The following is an 18,907-nucleotide window of genomic DNA, read 5'->3' on the forward strand; positions in this document are numbered from 1 at the left end:
GAACAAAAACTGTCTCAGAGTGAGGACGAAATCAGAAAACGCTCTCAGGATTACAGCTAATAAACAATGTTAACTCCCAGTGTGACTCTGGTTCACATATTGAGGAGAATAAAAACTTCTTTTTTTTTTTTTTTTTTTTTTTTTAATTTCTGGATATTGCATTGATGGTCTGCTATAAGGGTATCATTTACAAGCCCCAAAACCTTAAAAGTAGCTGAAAAAACACCAGGGAATGCCCACAAGGGCCAAAACATGGTTGGAGGACTGAAGTAAGAGCCTTAAAATCTAGACAGCTTAAACATTTCTGCATTTGGCTTGAGTTCAACAAGCCCCAACCAAAATGCACTCAATACCAAAGACTCTAAGTTCACAAAAATCACAGGATGGCTGAGGTTCATGGAGACTTCTGGAGGTCATTCACCCAACCCTTTACCAAGCTCAAGAAGGGTCATGTAGAGCACGTTGCTCAAGGCCAGGTCCAGGTGGCTTTAGTATTTCCAAGGTTGGAGATTCCACCGCCTCACCAGGCAACAAATAAGATGCTCCACGTCACAGGACAAAATGCTTAGACTGTCTTTATGCAAGTATAAATGAGTACACATTTTGAATCAGTTTTGAAATGTATAGTACTTATGGAAAGTATTTGCCAGAATGACAGTATCTGAAAACAAAGGTTTTGTTTGTAGAAGAGAGAAATATTAAGAACAATAGTTTAGTTTTCTCTGTTTGAACTTGCCTATGTTTATCTTGAGAGCTGTGAAAGTTCAGACCTCGGCTTTCCACTGTGTTTTTGACAACAGATACACACGAAACAGCTTACTCGAAGCTAGGCTGAGATCACAAATCCCTTCTCACATACCACCAAAACACTGACAATCGACAATAGCTTTTGATCAGTGTTAATTTGTGCTGTGTTTGAATCTGACCCAAGAGTGGAAGGCTCTGCAACTAGTTACCTAATCCTATATGAGTATGCTGCAATTTTTATATTCTAAAATATTTCAAAGCAGTCACCATTTATGTTGGCTTCAAAACAAAACTAATTCTTTCTTGATATATTTTAGAAGAATGACATCAGTACATAAAACTCAAACTCCACAGCAAATACATTCTTTGCAGTCTTAAAATTCTTTAACTTGTGACATTGTTCAGACACCTTACCCTGTTCCCACACACCCTATTCCGCTCTGAAGAACAAGGACAATGCAAAACCAAGGACCATCTTCAGCATCTTCAACTATTGCTCACCTGTGCTTTTGCCAATTTCTTTTCCAACAGGTCACGCTCCCTTTCTGTCTGTTGTAGGCGCTTATTAAGTTCTACTATGTCTCCCTTTAATGAAGCCAGGGCTGCTAAATGAAGCTAGAAGATAAAAAGAAAGAAATAAATTAACCAATCCACAAGCCACGCAGCAGCTACAACATCTCTGGATTTCTGTCGCAGTTAACAGAACTTCAGTGTAACAGAAGTCTAAAAGAAATCCACATACTACTGAATACTTTTTACATGGAATTCTCCTCTCCACACAGCACTCATATTCCTTCATCAGAAAACCCATTGTAAGGATAAATACAATGAAGTATAATTCAGCTGGAAATGTGTAGAAAAGTTCTAGTGTTAGTTCAATTGGAAGTAGCTTGAGAGTTGTGTTATAAAACCTTACATTAAATGTTGACTCAGACTTGTGTTACAAGAGAAGGTGTATCATGTTTTGATGCCTTCAAATATATAGAGGTTATCAGTTTGGTGAAAGGAATAATTCCATGCACAGGATGCAGTTTTATTTTGCAACCAAAGCTTACTCCACTTTGAGCTTCTGCTGTGTAGTTGTTGCTCTCCTCAGTTCCATGTCAGTGAGTTTCAATGATTCTAATCTACTACAGCCAGACACATGAAGAACCTGAACTGTTTTTCTTTCTGCAGTAGATCCTTTTGATGGAAGATACGTTCTACGTTTAACTGATAGCATGTGGAAACAGACAGCAGACTAGGATAACTAACATCGTCCAAATTATCTTAGCTACACAACTCAGAAATCAAGAACAAGTCTTAAAAGAATCCTATACTTGCAACTCATTCATATTCTCTTCCTGTCCATATATATCCCATTCATCACTATGCTGAAGGCATCAGCTGGAATTCAGCACTCAGTATTGACGACAACTGAAAAGTCCATCAGGAAAACCAGCCACTACTACTGAAATCTTCCTTTGCAGTAGTAAAGAAACAACGCCAAGTTACACTGGGTGAGAAAACAAAAGTGAAATTTCACAGTGCACCAAGTAATACAGCAAACACCGCTCTGCTGCCAAGATGAAGACTGAAACACAAATCCTGTTTCTAGTCCTCCAGCCAGTTTCAGTCCTTCACGCTGACATTTTATTGGGTGGGTCTCTTTAAAGTTATTTTTCTTGTTCCATTTCCAGTCAATCTGCTAATTAGTCCTATTTTGATATCAGTTTTACCTTTACAATACTGGGAGACAGCAAAACCATAGGTGTTTTCACGTACTAGCGTATGAAAGTAGTTTTAAGACAGCAGAGAGAGTAAATCATTTGGCAACAGCTCCTTCACGTAATACGGTATTCCCATTGTTACAGAAAAGGCCACCTCTGGCCTCAAGACAGAAAACATTACTTTGTAAAGATTTTTAGATGTGAATTCTGCAATTTTAAGTGCAGCGTAACTAGCTCTGTTAGAAGCTCTGTACATCCTCATTTTTGAGTTCAATTAAAAGCATTTTTATTACATCAGCTACAAAACCATCTTACACATCTGCAGCTATCCATTTCCATACAAATATACACATACACAATTTCATGTTCCAGTAGGCTTAAGATTCTTGATGCAGCCTCATTTTTCAAGTGAAAAAAACAGCAATTCAGGCCTGCTACAAGCATATGCTACACAGCTTCTTTCAAGTATGTGTGCTGTAGTCTCTTCACAAACTCAGAAATACTCTGAGTATCTTTAAGTATTCTTGGCCTTCAGCAGAAGGCCTTCCTTCTTACCACAGGAAACTATGCACTGGTTTTACAGTGCGGGGAAACAAGAACCAGCCTAATTGTACCAACCTGTTCATAACTGACTTCCAGTTTTCAGGAAAGCTGGTGAATTTATAAAGCACTGTTTCACCTCATTCTCTTAAAAGAGGGGAAGGGTTGCAACGAAGCTCACCAGTTTAGTCATCAGATCTTGCATCCTTCATCATAGCTTTCAAATAATACAGGAAAAAATGGCTACAATTCTCTAGACTGAAAAAAACAATGCTACATAGTCAAGCAAATATCATTCCCTTTTGCACACTATAATTAAATGATCACCAGCTGCAGTTTTAATTAAGTACGAGATCATTAACATGGTGCTGTAACATAAAAGGACACCATTAATTTGAAAATCTGAATGACAACCAACTGTTCTCTGAGTAGTGGAACTAACGAGGCGGACTTCCTATGGATTTGTATTTGTCATCTGTCATTTGTCATCACACGGCAGTCAGCTCAGCTCTTCTTCATGTTCCCCACCCCAAACCGGGTAAGAAACTGCACTAATCCTGCCTAGTTTTATAGCATCACAGCTGCCCGGCCAGGCAGCTCCTGCCATACAAGGGTATCCAAAACATTACATCAGTCTCCTTGTTCAACATAGGGTCTCTCTTCTCCAATTAACCAAAGGATCTCTTTGTTAATTACAAGGAAAGTTTGTGGCATCTTTTATTCTCCAAAATTATCCTTTCCTGTCATAAATCAAACCAGTCCAGTTTCTAAACGCTAAAAAAAAGCAAACCAAACCAAATCAAGTTACTGAAAGGGCAGACTAGCCAAGAGGGAGCTATCACACACTGAGGGGCTGCTTAGGGTTCACGTACGTATCCACTGCACAGCAGCAACTCACGTGCAAGTGGTGCCTCCAGCTACTATTGCAACGCACCAGGTTAAGACAGCTAGTGCGGCTCTGGATTCTTGGCAGAACCAAACTCTCCTTCCCAGTTCCTTACAAAAGATGTTTCAAAGTATTGCTGCATCTCCCCTTAAGGTGTGAGCGTTCCCACAGTCCAGACGTCATAGTGTGTTTGTAGAGAACACAGCAGGGTGGGAACTGGAACACGGATCTTTGGGTCTTGCTGTAACACAAAGAGGGAAACATCTGAGCAATGAGCTACAGTCATTCAAGTCTTTTGGGGGCAGGGAGATCACATTTATAATTCAAATGCAGTGTCAGTCACAACCATAATTCTGCAGCGTTGAATCACTACAGGATATGACAACTGAGAAACAGAGAGGAGTATGGAGGCAGCCATATGGCATGCTGCTTTTTTCTCCCCTCAGCAGTGACAAAGCAGAGTTACTGTCACTAGCATTCATAACAGACATTTATAGTTCAAATTGGGTTGTCTCTAAATGACACAATTATGAAACAGATAAAAAACTCAGTAATTTGTAAAAATTAACACAGACACCACAAAGATTTCTGTTTGTATAACACAGTGGTCTGAACCTTTAACAGTAACTATTTCATATAGAGAAAACAGTTCATTGACAAAGCCTGCATTGCTCATAAACTTTATACTGGTCCAACACAACTGTTTCTGAATTCAAATAGGAAAAAACCCACTATGGGATGCTGATGCACCCAATCTGTCCAAGAGGACAGGCGAGGACAACACAAGAGAGCAATCATTGAAAGGGAACAGACAAGCCAACCAACTTGCTTCTCTACTGTCATCCAAGGAAATAAGAACTCTTTCAGAAAAGAAATCAGATGCATAGTATTAATTAAAAAAATGCATGTTATGTTAAATTAGTAGCTACGATTTCCACGATTTTTTTTGCAAGGACAACATCAGATTGTTTATTGAAACATCTATACACCGCATTTTATAACCAATACTATCCTTGCCAGGTTTCTATTTATTAAATATATAATATAAATCATTTATTATTATATTTATAATAACAAAATAACCAATTGTGCATAGCATGCCATCTTTAAAATGCAAAATACTGCACAGCTAAGTGTTGAAAGATACAATAACTAAAAAAAAAAAAAAAGTACAGCCTGAGGAAAAGTAAGATCCTGAGCTCTCTTTCAGCCTCTTTTATGACTGCAGTCTCTTCCCCATTATATACTTGCTTCTACAAACATCTCCTACAAAACTGTAGACATGAATGAATGATGCGCATTTTGCTCAATGCTTTAGACTCTGCTTTTGGTGCCGGCTTTTGTGACATATTCTGTGCAGGTACAATTGTAAACATTTGCTGGCAGCCAGGTCTCTCAATAATTTTGTGGGGAAAAGAATACAAAAGCAGATGGGATAGTAATATGAACTAAGTGCAAAGGGAGTTAGCGACTACTAACAAGCCTGTATTAGGTATTGCTGGAAGTGTTCTGATGCCATAAACAAAAGAAGAGAAAGATGCAAACGGCAGTGAGAGAGGGTGCTGAAAAAATTACAGGTTAAGGTGAAAGCACTGCAAAGCAGTACAATTACTCTTATCTTTAGTACTTCCCCTGTCACTGTGAACTGTGATCCTCATCACTAAGTTTGATTCACATTTTTCTCTCTCTCAGCCTGGAACCAGACTAATTAAACCATACTGCTAAAACCAGTTGTACTCACTGCATATGTTTGTTATTTTCAACAGAGAAATCACCTAAGCACATCCCTCTTCGTGAAATTAAAGAACTAATCTTGCATTTTTCCTCATTTCCTGCCTTCCTCAGCTACAGTACTGCTGCACATCAGATGGGAAAAGATGTTCAGAAATGTAACCTCTGACAATATAAGGGAGTCATAAAAGCATCAAGATCAGGCTAAGGAGATGCCATATATATATATAGCAATACAAAGCAGCCAAACACCAAAAGACCAATTCGTTTGTTCTGCGTGTCTCCTCTGTGACTGACCAACAAACCCCTACCTGCTAAGAAGGCTCAGAGGAGAAGGGCCACAGCAATGTGCCTGTGAAGTTCAGGGAGTAACGCAGCCTTGGACTGACCACGGTTTTGCAAAGAAGGTGACTTAAGCAACAAGGGGACACCAAGGGGACCTGAGGGTGGTCTTTCCTTTCGATAAAGAGCTATCAACAGCTGAGCAGATCAGCTCGTGGTGGAAAGGTTTCTCCCTATGTTCATTAAAAGAGTGCGAATGTCTCCCAGAGTTATCCAGGTCAACAAGGGGGAGACATGTATGTGGCTCACCAAAACACAGCATATAAAAACTATGAAACTAGGAAAAGAATTTAAAGGAGAGCAATTGGCTTGAGTTGGCTTCAACCCATGGATGCCTTGCTAGTGAAACTGAGATGCCCAGCATTGTGACACCGAGCATTTTAGAGACTGGTAATGAGAAGCACATGAGTATCATGATGGAACTGTGCACTGCAATTGCTATATTCTGCTGCATGTAACTCTGATTTGTATTGTGTTTCAGTATGTTTTGTATCACTCTGCTAAACCAGAGTAAGTGTGGAATACCTAAAAGAACACAGAGATTAGCAGGCTCCAACACCGTGTCCTCTCTTTTGTTTCCCATTTGACTTCTGTGTGGTTTAATGCAAGCAGCCCACAACACGGACACTTTCTGTGTATTGCTACTACTTATTTTAATGACAGGCAGTATGCACAAAAAAAACCCCAACTGATAAAATATTTAGAACACTGCTTCATTTCTGGAAAACCTCCCCAGTTTTTTGTTATCAAATTACACTGGACACAGCACTGGATTTGAAAACCCAATCTGCCTTGTAAGATGAGAGATGGGAGGTGTAGAGGGTAGCTTGGAAAACGCAGGCAAAATCCCAGTTAAAACTGCAGAAAGGTTAAAACAACAACAAATGGCTATGCATGGTATCTTCTGACACCCTTCTTCATCAAAGGAAAGAAGGAAATATGACTAAAACCTACACTTACTGTCAAAGAAATAGAAAGGTTGGTAATGGAAGTTCATAATGAAAAACACATTTTAAGACACAACAATAAAATCATGCCTGGATTTTGACTTCAGGAATCTTAGGGCTGTAACTGTCCTGTGCATTGCTGACTTTAGTTAATTGGAGTATACAATAATATCAGGGTTAGCCCAGGAAAAGCTTAGACAAGGTTGGCACTGATCTGCTGAGGTGAATTAGAACATGTCATGCTAACACACAGCAGATATACTAAAGATATGTATTAAAGGTGCAAGAGGAAAAACTTACACAGAACAAAAATATGGAAGAAATTATAGCACAGGCCACACAAACAGGAAGCATCTTAAAAAATATTTAAAACAAAGGAAAATCTAAGCAAAGCTTGCAAAACTTTCTAAGAGAGGAATTAAGGATATAAAATTTGTGCCACAGGCATTTGTTGTAAATAGAACCTAAAAGGTGTTGTCAAGATTACATTTTATCAGGAGCTCAGATCAGCAGTAGTTGCAAATAACACACCTGCTTAAAGTGATTCTTGTATTAATATAAATGTGTAGCTACTCTCAAACACTTTTCTGCTCAGTCATACACAATTTTCTTGCCACCTTTCCCTGGCCATGCTCCATGAGGGGCACATTTTTATGGTCCAAGAGATTAAATAAATGTAATTGAAGCCCAATTCTGTGAACGTATTGACAAGATGGGAGTGGAAAAACTTAAAAGAAAAACCATCCTCCAGAAGCAGTGACAGGACAGCTCGATATTCCCTAGCCAGTTTCAGCTGTATGATCTCAAGAGCAGGGCCCTGAAATACCACAGTCAACCGCTCTTTAAGAAATTACCTAAGGCAATGTCAAAATGACTAAAAAAGCCTACCACTGAGTTGCTGTATGTGTCTACAAACGTATCCTAAAACTATATGTTTGAAACAACTGTTATGTGCTAATAAAAAGCCTACGAATTTTTAGAGTGACATACAAAATGGACATTTTGTGACTTCGTTGCTGAAGCAAGCATTGTCACATTGGACATTAGACAGTTACTTCATATGTGTGTGCAATACTAAACAAATAACGTGCCAACACAAGCCAGGATGGAGCTATCCAAATTTTAGAAAAACAAAGATCAAATGTTTGTAAGACATACTTTGCTTTAATTTGCAAAATCTGCAGAAGATGTGCTCAGTCTGTTTGCATTATTTATTAGCAACTGCAATTGAGATTTTTGTTTTTTAAACTGGAAATTAACATTTGCAGCCACTTGTGAATATTTCAAATGTTTTCTTAAAACAAATAAAACCACATACCTTAATAACAGTAAAAAGTGTTTGATAAAGAAAATAAAAGATTGCTAAAAAAAAAGACACAGAGCAGGTAATCTAATGCTATTCCAGTGAGTAGGATCAGTTTTAGATTAAAAAAAAAAATAATAAAGGAAAGCATCTTCATTTGAAAAATTAATCTGACAATTCACCCTTGATGAAGGGAGCATAGTGCTAATTTGTACTTCTGAGTGTGCCTGAGGGCTAAACTAATGACTGTGCTTCTATTACGACAATTGTTTATACCATCATTGAACAGAAAATTTTGAGTGACGTGAGAAGAAAAGCCTAAAAACAACACCTAAAAGTAACCAGAAGAGACAAACATCTGAACCTGGAGATTACACAACACAAATACGCTTTGCGAAGTTTAGTCCTGGGGCATTCTTAGGAACCTTAGTTGTCCCACTACAGGGCAGCCCACGTCCACACACACCAACAGCCCCCTACCTGGGTTTTGCACCACATACAAAGGCCCAGTCTTGCTTTTGCCCTTCAAAGGAGGAACCTGTTGCCACAAACACTCCCAGTCAGGGAGTAAAGTAACAGTAATGCAGGGGATGGAAATGACATGGTGGGGAGATCATGCTTCGGACAAAACACTGTCTTCATTTGAATTCAATCTCAATACATTGTCTGCAACTTCAGTCTCCACGTAAAATTTAAAAACTGGTTTTAATACACCATTATGAGCTAGGGAGGGCTTGAGGTGTCCATACTAAGCAGGATTTGATCCCATGTCAGTGAACTTACTTAGCATTCCTACCCTCCTTACAATTACTCTCAATTTAAGTAAGGCAAAATCTCTGTTCTTAATTGACGGGAAGGGGAAACAGACCTTTTTTTTCTGCCTCTCCTTCTGCCCAACACAACTGGAGAAAATAAACTGAGAAGGGAGAAAACAGTGAGGTTCAGTGCAGGTCCTTATCCCTTGTATATCTCATGAAACCAAAGCCCTCTTCTCTGGTCCTTTCCAGTTTGTGAGGTGATGGGCACACCATTCTCCCCTCAGGAAAGAAAGGAGTGGGAAAACTAATCCCAAGAATGCACCTCGAACAATCCTCTGCATTTAGCATTAAGGTAACCCACATTCTACGGCTGAATACAACAAATGTCACAGACAGCGTGTAAGCTCAACTGCATCGACTTGTTTTCCAACAGCCCCAGCATTTTTTATATCATTTTAACTTGTTCCTTCAGCTTCAGTCTTTGACTGAAAACAATCGAGATCTTCACAACAAAGATTGCCATTCAAGAGCCACTCAAGAATTAGATACTATTTATTATGCTAATTTAGTAATAACTTTAAAAAGCATCCCACAGTTCTGATTTCCAAAGATAAGACTGTGGACTAGCAACAAAGCTGTACTTAGAGTGAATCAAGGATATTTGTCTCCAGCATGACCCACATGATCTGCTGTCCTCATAAATTTAGAGAAACAAAATTTCTATTGCTAGGTCAAATCAGTGATCCACCAAATCCAGCTCTCTGCTTCTGCCATAAAAAAATTGATACTTCAGAGGAAAAAAAAAGGGAAGGAAAAAACCCCACCAAATCCATCAGCTAAGCCCCCTATAATGTACTGGTCCAACTGTTTGAAATTCATAGAAAGAAAATATCTCCCCCGCTTTTCTTAGTCAGCTCATGCCCTGAAGTGCTTAATTAGAACCTCCATTATGGAGCTTCCGAAACTGCAGCTCTAAAACAACGTTTCAAAGCAGCTAAACAACTTTAGAGCCCTCAGTTGTTGCAGGAAAATTCCCTGAATAAGCATGTGCTTGCTTAACAAAATATACTCAGTTCAGTTCTTAATTACTTCATAATTTCAAAGCCAGTTGCATCTCTGAGACCTTCATATTTATCTCCTGCTTCTTTAGGCCACCAGCCATCCCCTCTTCACAGGGCTTCTGATGGACACTCCTCCCCAAACCCCTGCACCTGTAATTCCACCCACCAGTTACACGTTCTCCAGGGTGAGCGGAGAAGAGGTGGAGAATGAGTTGAGGTCTCCAGTGACCTCCCAGCTTTGAAGAAAGTAGTGGTTTTTCAAACGTTTTTAGAAGGATAACCTATTACAAACAGCACTCAGGTTGTATATGGTTTATTGCCCACCGTTACACTACTGGCTGCAAAGGTCAGGCTTGCTCACGCTGTGCTCCCAGGTTAGCACCTCACTATTGCAGGGCAGCTCTCAGCACAAGCCACTGTCCCTGAGGTCAGACTTCCCATTTTAGGCAGACCCCAGTTTTTCGCCTAGCAACCTTTACCAGCCAACCAGTTCAAAATCAGATGCATAGTGTTCCTACGGGGAATTAATTTCTTCAAACTTAATGCAAATCCCTAGGCAGAAAAATTACCTGTGCTACAATAAATTCAGTTCCTGCAGGAAGCTTCCACAGTCTCCATCTAGCTAGATACCATAAACCTTTGTAACAGTTATGAGTATTTCACTGCTGAGCAAAATCCAGTGCGTTTGGTATTTCCAGACTCCTCACTCCTGCATCTTCTATTGCCCCCTCTTTCTTATTACCTGGTCAATACGCCAGGGAAAAGCTGACTGATTTGACTGAAAGCTCTGCAAACGGATGGTGAACTGTGGGAGACTTACTTCCCATGGAGCTTTCCCACTGCACTAGATGTTACTGAAAATATACTTTCAATATCCTGCTGCAAAATACAGCCCTGATAACAGTCTGTGATGAATCAGCATTAAAAATGAGTATGTAACAAAGAAAAGGTTAAAAAAGAGTTACTACAACACTGTTGGAAAAGCTTCTTTGGAATAGAAAAAAAAGCATCTGCTTAGCGGGGTTTCAGTGTATCAGTAACTAGTTTTGGTTTTATATTTAGACAAACAACTAGCCCCAGTTCTCAATGAAAGCAAGTTAAATAAAGTAAAATCTTATGCACAATTTCTACATTCTATCCTAACAAAACTTCCTTCCTTCTGAAAACTGTACATAGTTCTATCCAAGTAAGTGTTTGCACTCCGTAGTATAACTCGTTTAGAATAAATCTCTGATTGAAGAATTTCACTGAAAACCTCTTCTTCTTTCTGGAAAAACATTAAAAAATTCAGCAGTGAAAACCACTGTTGTTTTTTTTTTTTTTTACTGCAAGGCCAAAGCAGTGAGTCGGAGGACAGGGAAACTGAAAATGCCTTCTACAACCTTGTTCTCCTCCAATCGACACCAGTTACACGCATGTTTTTATCTGCTGCTAACCATCAGAAAACCTTATACACGATTTCTTCATGACGCCTCAAAATTCCTTTGTGATGTCAGTTATCTTTAGAAGGAAGCAGTCAGCGCAAAGATATATCGTTGGGAAACCCCACTTTTTGAAAGACATTCAATTGCACTAATGTATTTTTCTGTTTCAGTGCATGCATGGCTTACATTTTAGCAATGGAACCTCCAGTGCACAAACAACCGACAAGGTCAAAATAAACATTAATAAATGTTTATTATCAATTGTATCAGCACAAACAAGTCTGCACAGCTGGAACACTTCAAGCTGCTTACTGAATAGGGATTTATGTAGATAGGTTTTTTAGTATTTCAGTAACACCTAGATATATTATTCCCTATAGGAAAAATATGTTCCTTTGTTATGCACAGGACTAATAATCCAATATCGCATCTTTGTCCTTAGTGTCAGGCATAGTATTTTGTACAAGGGGCTTCACACTTTTTCAGACATTTCTTTAGCAGGCTTCTCCAAATACAAAAACAAGTAGCTGCAAAATTTGCAGAGAGCGAGCGTGTGCAGCATGACAAAACCATACTAGAACACTGGAGCCAACCCATGATAGCAATTTGTAAAGATAGCATCAAAAGTAATTCGAAGGTACACATAGCCGGTAATTATAAACGTGAAGCTAATCTGTTATTCACAAATAAAATAGTTAGAATTTCAGCCCAGCTCACAACTCATGGCTGAGAAAAGGCATCTGGTAAATCCCAGCAAAAGATTAAATCTGTTTCTCATAACCTCTCCTCCCACTATGAGCTCATTTTTGTTCTTTCGTGTCATAAGTTCAGATGCAGAGACTTGATGGATGAGCTTTAATTCTTCTTCAAATGAGGATGCCTCTATCTTCTTTGTCAATTGACATTAAAAAAGAAATCCCTTGTTTGTCAGGTAAAAGTGCATAACAATTTTCTTAAACGCCACAAATTTCTGTAAATGGAAAATCCATTTTCTAACCAGACTGTTAAGTATTTTGGGTAAGACTACTTATTTTATATGACCTTTTCCTTGCAATTTCTCTGAAAAAGAATAAAAGTTAAGATTCAAGTGTTTTAAAATGCCTACTGGACAATTACTCTTCACTGGTATATACACACTCAAAATTTAATTGCCTTTAATGAAATTATACGTGCTTATAATTAGCAAAGTTGAAAGCTTCTGTCAAACAAAACTAAAAAATAAAAATTGCTCTAACATTTTGAGACTCATTTACATGGTATTTCCACCATTACACATCTGTCTGTACCAAGCCCAGGGCAGGTTTGCTCCTATCTTGGACTCTGAATGCCAAATTCACCCCCGTATTTCAACTGTGCAATCCTATTAAATAAACAGGAGTTACATAGATATTTATGAGTCCAGAGCACGGTTCCATGGAAAGTGCACATCCCATGAGATTGACGTTCTCTACTTGAGTGTAATTTTCTTTGCTTTAAATCATCAAATAATAACAGAAAAAACATTACTAATTCTCTAAGGAAGTCAGGACAGCACAGGAAGTTACTTCTAAAGCATTTAATAATATACATTTTTTATGTTTATATAAAACAAATGCATGCCTGCATATGCACATATATAAGAGAAAATCAGGGGTCATGACCAGACAAAATTTATAATTTAAAGGCACTGTATGTGTCATACAGCCCACCTAACACTTCAGAATGTCTGCATACTTCTTACAACCACTTTCACTAACATACACACAAAAAGACTCACTGTGAACATGGCTCATAAAGAGCTTTCCAGCAGCAACTGGCGCAGCTATAAATCTGCGTAAGGTTGAGGAAATAAATCTTGTGCTCTCCGCTGACCATATAGGAACATTAATCTTAAGAGGAACACAATTCAGTACCACCTTACCTGTTTAAAGTAGGGCAAATATTTTACTCATGTTAATTGTCCTGACAGAAAAGGATCAACACTGCATTAATCCATTTAACACATGGTTTATTTTTCACCCCTGCACATTACACAGGCCCAAACATTTGATGATACCAAAGCTAAAGCTATTCTGTGTTAATTCTTCATAGAGCGTGTTCCTCACTCACGTAGTATTCTCATTTGTATAGCATGTGGCATATTACTCACGGAATTTGGTAGAATGAAAATGAAAGTTACTTTTTCCATATTCCATGGCTTCACCATTTGTGTAACATGATACTTTACAATTCCGCTCAAGAGTTGTTGCATTACTTTGTTTTTATTTACATTCCCAAAAATGGTTTATGTGGGCTCTATAATAATATCAACATATTAAAAAGTATTATCGTTAACGTAATTTTAATAATGAAACAGTAACCACTCCAATCTAATAGAAGAAACATTAGTGGGGGGAAAAAAAAAAAAAAGATAATATTTTACCCATCTTAATGCAGTTTCCTGGTTCAAAAAGTATACTTAAGTAAGTGCTGTATCAGGCCAGATCACAGGCTGACAGTCCAGCACCCTGCCTCCGAGAGTAGTAAATCACAGAAGTTGAAGAAAAAGTGTAAGAACTGGGTACGCATTTGTAATGCTTCCCTGGCATTGCTTTCTATGTTCTGCACCACAAGGATGACTTTTGTCCCTTTTCACCTTGTGTCACTCAAGAATTTGTAATGCCCTCTCAAAACATATACCCCTTTTGCTTCCTTATCATCTGAGGCTGACATACCCTAATCTATTTAACAGAAGGTACTCTTGCAGTTTTCATCCTTCCTTTTGCCTTTCTTTGGAGCACTCTGCTTTTATAGTCCTGGTGCTCAATACATTACAGCACTGTGGGACAGTGCCTGGCCACACAGCTGACAAGGCTAACCATCTTTTGCTCTCAGCAACCTAAATCTATGCATATATTACATCACTAGCCTCTGTTATATTAACATTTGGGTCAATCCAGCAGTCCGTGTGTTCTCAAGTGTATCTCTGGGGTATATTTCATGGCTCTTTGTGCTGAGAAGTTCAAAGTTGCCTCCTTTTCCCTCCCCCTCCCAGCTAACTGTATCAATTGCAGGAAAAGATGTCTGTCTGTAGGGGAAAGCAGTGGGAAAGGCATTACCAGTTTCCCCTCTATGAAGCGGGTAGGCTCCAACTTAAGCTAAAGCATTTCTGGGGCTTTAATGTGTATTCTCAGCCACAGAAGCAAGTACCAGTTCAAAATGCAGACACAGGCACCTGCTGAAAGGTTTTGTGTACGGATACCGGTAACAACTACTGGTATGTAATAGGAACACAAGACATGTCTATGCACGTAACAGGTGGAGAAAGAGAAAGAAGCCAACTTTCCGGTGACAACATCATGATACGCACCAGAGATGACAACTATCCAAATTATTCTCATCCTACAGAACTCTGGATAACTTGACCCTTGTGTTGCTGACATAAATGAACCAAACTCCTATTTTCATTCCTATTTTTATAAAGGCCATCAGAATTACTCGGTTCTGGTGAATCACTGCCACACACACCCAGCATTCATCCTGAGCAGCCAGCCAACTCACCTAAGCATGCCATTAACAACAGCCATGCTGTTTTCATGTCCAGGCTATAGCTACACTATATCATGTTGACTTTACTGTAAGACTTGATGTTCACACAGAGAGGTCAAAGGCATGCAGGTGGCCACACCTTCTCATGCAGGCTGTGATTCCAGCCCGAGCACACCCTTCCTTCCCTCCTGCCTGTTACGATTTCTCCTCTTTTAGGGATCCAGGACTACGATACTCCTCCGTGTCCTTTCTTTACTGGGTTACTATTGTCCCTATGCATCACTCTTTCCCTGTTCCATCTTTTCACCAATGCTACCAGACTCACCACAGCATTGCCTGTGCAGCTCCCAGCCCACAGTACAGCAGCTCTTCCCCATCAGCCCTGTGGTCCCTCTGAGGACAGAATTAGCCCCCCATTAACCGTCTCCGTTCTTCTGTTATGCACCAACGCAGCTATTTACCTAACTGCAGGGAGCAATTAATATTGTCTCCATTTGCAGGCATCACTTTTGCCTATTTCAGCCGCAATGCTGCGTATGAAGCAGAAGCAGCACTTCCAGCTGCCAAAGATAGCTAAGCCCCAGAAAGCATAAAATCTCAAAGCTTCTTTCTAGAAATGGAAGTTGATAAACAGCTATTTTTAAAAACACTTTGTGACAAGGATCAGGTTTACAATAGTAAGGACTAAAACATGCTATTGCTGGAAAAGAGCAGAAACATTAAAAAGTAACCTGTAAATTTTTTTTTTTTTTAATCTGCTCAAAATTCTGGAACACTTTATGATTTAACATAGCTAAAAAGTACCTGACTGCTAAATCATATGCTAGAATAGTTTGGAACATATATTGAGAAACAAACTTTTAAAGCCCTGCTGAGATAATCAGGCTTTTTTAAAAAGTGGTAGTCATAGAAAACTAACATTAATTAAGCTGTCATTAATCCTTCAGAAGGATATTCTTACTCTGCAATAAGAAGGTTCTCATTTCTTCTCCTCCCAACCCCACTCCCTTTCTCAGTTGCATTTGCCATTAGATGGACCCAGACTGCAAACCGAACCCAGATCGGGCAAATGCACACACCCCTCCTGCTGCTCTCCCCACTGTCCTGGAACAATCACAGGGTAGCATTCTGTGCTTGGTACTAGGTTTTCTGTCCTAGCAACAGACTTTCACCATCACTCTTTCTTTTACTCTTCCTCTAATCCCTCCAGAGGAGCTACCACTTGCACGTTGGAGGAAATCTCAGTGCAGAACCTTGCACCCAGAAGGAAAACTCTTGGCAACACACAACTGATTCGCTTAACAGTTTACTCAGTTTCCCCAAGTGAACCTAAGACTGTATTTGGGACTCTTTCTTCTAGCTATGCAGATGTTGAAATTTCAGAGGGGGTTAAGATTGGGGAACACACTAAAAGCAAGCCAATGGTGTCCTCCCGAAGGAAGAATCCTTACCTTGTGATCTCAATTTAATGGTCCAGAGACAGTTCAGCCACTGAACGTATGTCAAGGTGCTCACTCTGCAAAGCACTCCAGCAGTTTCAGCAACTGGAAGGGTCAAAGATGCCACTGTGAATTTGCTATTACTTGAGCCACATATGGCATACCAACTTAGGTGCTCTAACGTCACTGTAAGGCAACCTAACCAGACGGAATCCAATGTTCACTATAACAAAGAGGAAAAAATAAAATTGGATTTGACAGAGAAAAAAGGGGGAAAGTAATTTTCTTCTCTTGTTTTAAGGTTTCAGAACCAAACAGTATATATGAAAGTATGTGCCACTCTAAATAAAGACTTATTGATAGAGACTATATATTGCTAGAGTAAAAAGCTGTCAACCTCTGTTAGGACACACTTTCATAGTGCTATTTCTAAGTCCTAGACTGAAACAAAATTTATAAAAAACATATTCCACTAGACTTTCACAGTGGAGATAAAACAAGCTTTAGTCCTACTGTTCACTCCCCACTTCAAAGAAACTGCAATCACAAAAGTGTAATTGCAGGTACAGCGTGGCATAGCTATCAAGGATATGTAAACTGTAGTGCAATTTTTCATGTTCCCAACATATCATTTATCTACATTCAGCCAAAGTTAAGTGCAGGCATTTCTTGAGAGAAGGGAGGTGAGAGGCAAGAAAGGAAGAAATGTTTCCTTACATTGTGTCCACCAACGACACGAGATTCTCAAATTTGTCTTCTCAAATAACTCCAGCGGAGTATTTCTGTAAATGTAATTTGTAGTGCTCTTTAGTCCTGTTACTGAGATTTCCCATTTGTTCAGTCTCAACAGCTAAGAACCAGAGAAATGTATAGTCTGCTTCTCCAAGCCTTATCATGCACAGTTCACACACAGTCAAAACCTCAACTGAAGCACCATTTACATACATATTATGAAACTAAAACAATCCCCTCCCCACCAGTAGAACATTATACAATCTCCTTAAGGTGCTGTGGATCAAAACTGGACTCCTATTAACTCGGTCAAAACTTTTTGCTGAGGTCAGTTCCACTGCCTGGAAAAAGCATGAGGTTCGACAGTAAGTCTACAATGTAGAGTGCAATGTGTGGGAACCACAGTAGCCCTTATCCCCCTCATCTTTTCCTCTTTTCCGTGTTTAGATAAGTGCCAGTTTGGACTGCTGTTGGAAAACAGAGCAGGAACGCTTATATACTGTGTCTAGCAGGGCTTCTTCTGAGTCACAGTGGTCCAAACTCCCCAGTGGCAACAGAAGGTTCACAACACCTATTTTATGGCTCTCCTTGCAGGTAGAAGCAGCTGGCTGTATAATTCAGTGCTGCGCACCAGCCCCACTCTGTCATCCTTAATTCTGCCATCTCTTCCTTTTCACAGGAGGATGCAGTGACAGCAGCTCTTACCTTCTTTAGCAGGCTGTGCACAAGCACCCAGGGAGACACGCAGTTGTAGGGTTTACATACGGTTTCCCCAGTAGTCACCCCCCACACACACTTTCGCAAAGACTGCCATGGCAAACTGTGTGGATGTGGTCTGTTAACAGGGCTGTGAATTAGACCACCCTGCTCTTAACTAATATACTTGAGTTTCCTGAGATTTAAGTTAGCTGCTTTTCTTGAGTAAGGACATTAAGGGCTTTTCTTTTCTATTTAACAGCAAATGTTCCATTACATTACAAAATCAGAAAATAAGACAGAGATCTGGAAAAGAATTCGTGTATAAAACGGATGGCTCTAGGCAAGAACATTACACTTAAACATAAACAACTTTCTGCACAACTCACGCACATTTTTGCAGTGTTACCAACCTAACAGCTCCAGCATTACCCCATATCCCAGAACTACATACTGCAGGAGGTGCAAATGTGGGACAATCAGCCAAGGAAAAACTGGGTTTCGTTTTACATCCTCAGATATGTGACTATCCATGGACACATTTCAACTGCCAACAAAAATCAGGGAAACTGTGAGAATAAACCACTCTGCTCAACCCACTCCTCAGCCACAGGCAGAATGTAGGCAGATGGGAATGTCCCAGCCCTTAATTTCAAACTGATCCAATGTCGGGTTGCTAATTCTTACTCATGGGACAGAGCTGTTTCTCCCACCAATCTGAATCATCAACTTTGAAACTATTACATATTCCTCCTATACCCTCCTTACAGACCACAGGAGGACTGGAGAGTTTTCCGTGCCCAGAGTGACAGAATTACACTGTGATCTTTCAAACAATTTTTTAAAATTATTACATGGGCAGAGATTTAAGGAAAAGCCCTCAATCGCCCTTCACTTAAGTCTCTCAGGTTGGTAAAACCAAACTAGCATAATGGCATTTAACTGATGCAGTTTACATGTTACACTAAAAAAACCCTACCAACAACAAAACAAAAAACACCCCCACCCTTTGTCTCTCCCGCAAAAAAACACTACCAACAAAAAATCTCAGATAATTTCATATTCTTGGAGTCCAAGCAATTTAG

The 18,907-nt window shown here is 39.5% G+C and overlaps 1 protein-coding gene across 8 annotated transcripts in view; it reads right to left on the minus strand.

The window, feature by feature from the left end:
• The window catches only part of MCC (MCC regulator of WNT signaling pathway), a 209,507-nt gene that overhangs the window by 69,405 nt on the left and 121,195 nt on the right, over window positions 1-18,907 (minus strand). For 6 of the 8 annotated variants that reach the window (XM_065860376.2, XM_065860379.2, XM_065860377.2 and 3 more), the window contains one exon: window positions 1,249-1,362. The exons of the other annotated variants lie outside the window; for them this stretch is intronic. In XM_065860376.2, coding sequence (XP_065716448.1) covers window positions 1,249-1,362 — 114 coding nt within the window. The remainder of the gene's footprint in view (window positions 1-1,248; window positions 1,363-18,907) is intronic. 8 annotated transcript variants of the gene reach the window in all.

The sequence above is a fragment of the Patagioenas fasciata genome, chromosome Z (genome assembly GCF_037038585.1).
Source record: "Patagioenas fasciata isolate bPatFas1 chromosome Z, bPatFas1.hap1, whole genome shotgun sequence".
NCBI classification, from domain to species: domain Eukaryota; kingdom Metazoa; phylum Chordata; class Aves; order Columbiformes; family Columbidae; genus Patagioenas; species Patagioenas fasciata.